The sequence below is a fragment of the Limanda limanda genome, chromosome 13 (genome assembly GCF_963576545.1).
Source record: "Limanda limanda chromosome 13, fLimLim1.1, whole genome shotgun sequence".
NCBI classification, from domain to species: Eukaryota; Metazoa; Chordata; class Actinopteri; order Pleuronectiformes; family Pleuronectidae; genus Limanda; species Limanda limanda.
The window spans coordinates 15,861,830-15,868,675 of record NC_083648.1 but is presented as its reverse complement, the minus strand read 5'-3'; the positions used below and the strand labels follow the sequence as shown (position 1 = coordinate 15,868,675).

The 6,846-nt window shown below is 38.6% G+C and overlaps 1 protein-coding gene across 1 annotated transcript; it reads right to left on the bottom strand.

Moving 5' to 3' along the window:
• Window positions 1–310: 310 nt before the first annotated feature.
• LOC133017777 (phospholipid hydroperoxide glutathione peroxidase-like) lies at window positions 311–4,227 on the bottom strand. Its single transcript, XM_061083962.1, has 7 exons — window positions 4,147–4,227; window positions 3,076–3,170; window positions 2,335–2,479; window positions 1,897–2,048; window positions 1,338–1,362; window positions 1,148–1,207; window positions 311–812 (listed from the first exon to the last, which is right to left on the bottom strand). Exons 1-7 carry the CDS (start codon window positions 4,213–4,215, stop codon window positions 780–782), a joined length of 579 nt encoding a protein of 192 aa, XP_060939945.1. The 5' UTR covers window positions 4,216–4,227; the 3' UTR covers window positions 311–779.
• Between the last annotated feature and the right edge of the window lie 2,619 nt (window positions 4,228–6,846).

Genomic DNA, 6,846 nt, shown 5'->3' with positions numbered 1-6,846 from the left:
ATTTTACAAGTGGACAACCTCAGGCTCTCATCCATTTCGTCCGGACCACAAGAAGGCCACATGAAAAAGCCAATTCATTTGCCTGAAAAATAATAATAATCCTTACAATTTCAATAGGGCCTCAGTCTGTCAGTGCCTGTCAGTGCTTTGGCCCTAACTATAAAGCTTTTCACTTGGCAGGAAATAACTGTAAAGCATTTTCACTTAAATCTAATATTAATGTATAAAGTAAAACCTATTATCGGTTACAAAATGCAAGTAAGCTCTTCAAATAAACAATCCATAATATTAAAATAAGAGACAACCATAGTAACCATTCACACAGCATTTATTTTCCAAATTAAACAGATTCTAATGGTACATATAATGGTCTCTTTCATAACTTAAGTGCGAACAATATTATCAGTAGCATTTCAGAAATATGTGAAACTTATAGCATCTTATATACTTCCCTTAAACTGACATTGAAACATGCAGAAGCTTGTAAACTAACATTCAGAAAGGATAAGATGGTGTTTGTGTGAGACAGAGGAATGGCTGTTTCGAGGCTGAAGTGAAATGTGAAGTTTCTCTACTCTGATAACTGTTGAAACTGTCCTCTCGCATGGTCTAACAGGGTTTGGTGTGGGGGAGTTCTGGTAGGTCAGTTGCACGCTGGCTATCATCAGGCTTGCCCTCCCCAATGTTGGGTTTACAGACAAGCCGTCACTGGTCCAGACACCCACAAATACCCTCATGTCCATGGAAGAGGTCAAGGGTCAAACGAAGACAAAGTCATATTAGAGGTAAGAGGGCAGGTCTTTCTCCACCACCTGCAAACGGAAACAAGTAGAAACTTTTACTATGACAGAGATGATGAATGACCGCAATACAGACCATGGACAGAGAGTAATTGTTTATTACATATTTGATAAAATGGATTATTATTTATAAGTAATTATCTTCCCTTTATAGTCCACTATTTCTATGACACTAAGACAAAGGAGGAAAATCCAACAAATTGAGATTAAAAATGTTCCAACTAAATCAAAAGATCATGAAACTAAACGCATTTATTTCAATTAGTGTCACATTAAATGGTGCATCTCATGGAATGCATGGAAATGTGAAACTACAACAGATATGAATGAAGATGAATGCAACTTACAGAGGGGTTATCCATTGTGCTGTATCGCTTCACCACTTGTCCTTCTTTGTTTATAAGAAACTGTTGAGTAATAAGACAAAAACATATAAGCACAAAAAAGGATTTTAATGAAATTGCGCTAAGAAAGTAGAGCTAGAACTGAGGATGCTCATTTAAAAAGGGGTTCATGGGAAGTATATTAGTGAATTACCTTGGTGAAGTTCCATTTGATGTTACTGTGGAGAGAGCGGCAAAAGGTTAACAACCAGCCATTAACACAAAGACTGCCGTTTCATCCTCCATTGAACACAGAATGTGGAGTTCACCTTAATTCTAGTTGGTTTCATTGGATTACAATAATGAAGCGAACCTTTATAACAACAGGGCGAACACGGTCAAGGCTGTTTCACCTGCAGTGTTTTAATCACGAGCTGCCTTTAGCTATTACTAAGTTAAAGAAGGACAAAGTGAGGACTTACAATATTTCCTAATCCACTTAGTGTTAAAGCCATTAATTATTGGTTGTTTAAATAAACAGTATATTCAAAAGGGAAAAAGCGTCGGCCTCCAACCAAGTTTGAAATTCACTGACGATGAATCAAGGAACCAGATTCAAAACATTTTGAGACATCATAGTAAAAGACTAACAAACACACAGTATGACACCTTCACAGAGGAATGATAATAACGAACATTTGGCTAATGAACATGTTTGTTGCACAATGTCATCATACTTATTAAGTCAACAGTCAAGTTGGCCAGTAACTCACTTCCCCAGGGTTCCCTTGCCTTTGGGCTGTGCCTTCATCCACTTCCACAGAGGGTGAGCGTTGTCTCCATTCACATCAACCTTACTGAAGAGATCAAACTCTGCTTTGTAACCTCTGGCAAACTCTTTAATCTCCGACTCAGTCCCTGGCTCCTGAACAACACAAACAAATATATTAGTCAAAGATTATACTGATCGTAGTTTTGCGACTGAGTTGATACAGCTTTACATGGTATGCAAACAAAAGAGGTCTGTTTGAACTGCGTAATGGTACAATGATGTAAATATTTATCCAACCAGAAAACATTGGGAAATGGAAGGAATGTTGAAGATGAACAGCCAATAGTTTAACAGTTCAGGGGTGATGAATGCATTCTCGTGATACAGTACAGAATAGAGAAAAGGAAACATACAGAAGTCATCAGGCTATGCTTGTTACCTGTCCTCCAAACTGGTTGCAGGGGAAGCCCAGGATCCGTAAACCTTTCTCAGCGTAGGAATCGTGCATCTTCGCTAGCTGAGTGTAGTTTACTTCGGTCTTTCCTCATTTGGAGGCAACATTTACAATGATGCATACAAACCCTCTGGCAGGAACAAAAAGAAAACAAGAATGTTTGTCATATTTGTAATGACGTCTATTCAGAACAACCACAAGACATTTCAACTCCATACTATTCCAATTCTTGCAACTTAAAGGGATAATTCACCCAAAAAGGAAAATGCACTCATTATCTACACAGCACTATGTCAATGGAGGGGAGTCAAGTGTTTGACTCTGAATAAAGACTTCAGGAGTTTCAGGGGTAAACAGCGTGAAAGGCAAATACTTTCTTCAAATGCAAAAAAACAAACATAAAATGCCTCCATAGTGCTTCTGTGGTGTCATCCAAGTGTCTGTGAGCCCCGACATTCAAATGTGACACGAAATGTCATTTACACAATGTTTTCGGCCTAAATGTCCTCTGTTATAGAACAGAATTCTCTCTGATCTCGTCAAAGTTGCAACGCTGTTTACCCCTTAAACTCCAAAAGGGTTTTGTCAACTCAAAAACGTCACCCACCCCTCCATCAGCATAATGGTGAGCAGATAACAAGTGCATTTTTATGTTTGGGTGAACTGTATATAGCCTATGTTAGAGCATAAGGATGTATGATATTAAGTTTTATACATTGACTTTACCTGTATTTTTCAAGAGACACCTCATTGCCATCGATGTCCTTGGCCGAGAACTCGTAGATGGACTTGGCGCTCTTCGGGTCTCCCACCTGAGCACACTGCAGAAAGGTGGAGGAAGGTGAGGTGGGGTGATTGAGTAAGACGTAAAGTGGAGGAGCTTATCATGGTTAAAGTCCATGGTGGCAAACCAAAGGGCAAACATAGGTTTCAACTTGAGAAATACACAACACGAGTCAGGGCTGGGCAATAAAACATTATCAATCATTATCGATCAATCATTATCGCAAGATAATATTAATCAGTAGAAATAAAGCAAAGATATATATTGATGAGATGCTTCTGTGATTTGCTGTTTGTCGATCCTTTAAAATTACAGCGATCACTCAGGAGCACAAGTTCGTCTTTAAACTTCACAGTAATAATAATGTGACATTCATCATGATAATAATCGTTGTGGACTAACGTTAAATAATTATATCTGTGTGATTTTTGGCAAGAGTGACTCAGCAGTAAAAAGACTGATCCAGATGTAAGGAAAGACGTGGAGGTCCACAACTTCTCCTTAATCTCAGTGCACTTCGGCCTATTAGTGTCATAAAACACAACCCAACCCATGACAGTACATGGAAAACAGATGTCTGTGATTAAGTCTCACACAGGAACAAAAAATAACATAATAAGGAAGTGAACGGATTACAAAATAAGGGGATTAACCACACGCAGTTTTTATAGCTCATCACATTGGATGTTGTCAGCAGCTTTAACGAGATCTCTTCATCTCGGAGTGTCTCAGTAAAACGGGCCGATAGCAGCAGTCACGACACCACAGCAGAAACACTAAGCATCTGGTTGGATTTTAACGTGAGCTCCATCAGCTCCAGTCAACACCGGAGAAAAAGTCGATCAGACTCTTTCCAGTCGGACCCATTTCTCTGTTGCACCGCATTTAAAAATAGATGTCCTAGATTTGCCTGACCTCTAAGCGCAGTTTAAACAGGCATCAGACACGAACACGGTTGAACCACAGAAGACAGTCAACGAGGAAACACACACGGAGGCTTCCGGTCCACTCACCATGCTTCTCACTAGTCCTCTCTCCGCCAACAGACACAACACAGCGCTGCGTCTCAGGAGCTGCAGCATGGCGGCGTCCGCTGTGACGTCAGCTGTCACATGTGCTACAGCGCCGCCCACTTCAGAAACACGCCACCTTTTAAAACTTGATTGGAAACAAGAAACGAACCTGAGAGGAAATATGGCAACTTTTTAAAATTAAGACCGGTTAGGTTAGAACAGTGGCTGAGAGAGACCAATGCAAATCAAGAGGACAAGTGCAAATGGAGAAAACAACTTCACCAATTTGACTTTCAGGCAGTGTTGTGACTTGAAGATCTCTAGGTCACTATAAGGTGAGAGGGTGTGTCCTTTTATCACACTCCACCTGACTCCCCACTGACTGCCCCCCCCCCCCCTCCACTTCTCCTAAATATGACTGTCTGAGCTATTGCAGTCAAACTTATTATTTGAAAATTTAAAACCAAACCTTCAATAAAATTGTCCAGTTTTTGATTTACACACATACGTATCCAGGTCACATGTTCACCCATGTCTGTGTTTGTTGGTTAGTTTTTATTTGTTTGTAGGTTGATGTTTTTTGTTAGGATTACACAGAAACTTCTTGACCAATTTGAGCCAACCTTCCTGGATGGATAGGGCCTGATGGGGCCGAGAAAAACCCATTCATTTTTTTGGTGCAGATGCAGAGTAAGGGGCTGATCCAGGATTTTTTCCCCGACTTTCTTTAACTGTGTTTAATGACAAACTAGAATGCACTCAGTAGAGCACATACCTTCCCCGACAGTTCCCTAATGAATCATCAAAATCCTTTAACTAAGTCTCTGAGAGAGCACATCATTGACATATTATCACCTGCTGCTAGAAAAATCTATTTTTTATGTGATGAAAAGAAGACAAACAGAATATTTTAGACAGGTTCAAAGATATTCTACTAACAAAGCCAAAAGTAAGAGGAGATTTTTCTGCTGAAAAGCCAGAAGCCCTCCGTGACTCAAGGGGAGGAACCTTGTGATAAGACGTCTTGCATCAGACTTCTTGTTGAAACGTGTTGCTGCAATAAGGCAAATAAACCTCTTCCCTGGAAACCCTGGGAAGAAACAGGGAGCGTATTAACTGGAAGGCTAATTATAGACACTAAATATGAATGTTTGCACAACATCTTCATTGATGTCTTAATCTGTGCAAGTTTTCTGAAAGCAGAGAGACATTTAATGAAATTAATACAACTATATCATTTTCACAGATACAATACGTAGAGTATTATATATTATCACTGCCCAAGTTATACATTATAGATATAGTTCTATACAAAGTTAAGATAGAAGTGGAAATTAGGGTTGTGCAATGGGGTTGGTGTTGTGAGCAAAAACATAAAACGCCCTTTAACCAATCCAACAGTACCTGACTCATTGGGTGAGAATAGAGGAGAGGTGGAGGACAGTTGTTTACAGTAACTATCATAATTACAAACTGTCATACGGAAGCATATTGCATTCACTTGAAAAAAACAAAAGCTTTGTTTTTCTGAGATAAAAACCCCTGATAGAATGTATATATTTTTTTATAAATTATTTTTATTTTTAATTGTTATACTTATATCAAGTACATTATCCTGGTGAAAAATATACATCAAATGTGTTGTTTTTAAATTGTTTTGTAATTTAAAAATTGTGCAACACACAAACATCATATATCTCAGGGTCTGTACAAAAAATTATTTGTTTTGATCGGCTTGATTTATTAGTCAATTTAAGATTGTTGAATATTTTTGGAACCGAATCTTAGTTTAAGAAATTGTTAACAGACCAAATAGACAACTTCCACTTGCTGTGAAGGTGCAGCCACACATAGAGGATACATGTTAATAACTTTAAGGCATGACTTTCTTTTACAGAGTAAAAATGAGATAATTATCTCAGAAAAAAGGGCTTTTTTTTAAGTGAATGCAATACGCTTTTGTAAATACGTTTCCGTAGGTAAGTGGCAGATTTAACTTGTGGAAATAAGTGGTTTTCCAACAGAGGGCGCTATCTAACTGCAGGAAAGATAGGTGCATAGAGTTGAAGTCCTTATAGAATGTCTCTGGTAGAGTCCATAACCTTCTTCATGTTTGAATGCAACATGCAGGACTGTTGTGTTGAGAAAGAATATTGAAGTTGGCTGTAATATCTCTAACCCAATGTTAAGTAATTGATTCACAAGACAAGTTGATCCCAGCCTCTTGGATCATGTTTAGATGAGAGCTGTTTTTTTGAAAAGGTGATGGTATAAAACTTTTAACTTGTTTTTCCTCTGATCCACAAGTGAATGATCACAGCATGTTGTTACTAAATAAGGTTAAGGACTCATTCCTTTTTCACTTCCTTATTCCGTGACATTGTTTAGAAATAGACTCCACGGGTCTGACGTCAGACCATGGGACAGAATTTAAGTCCCAGTGAAACAGTATTTTGTCTCTTTAATTTAATGTATTCCCTGTTGAAACTGGATCCTGGATTGGGACACAACACACAAAGCAATCGCTCAAAACCATGACGCATCAGGCCAATCGGAGAGGTTCACCTAAGTGGTTCACTTATTTGTGGGATTTTTACTTTGTTGCTTACTTTCCAATATTAGCTCAATCTGAGTCAGGGTGATCTCAAATGCCCAAACCAGTCATTTCATTTCATTGTGGTCTAAAATTCACTTTTCATC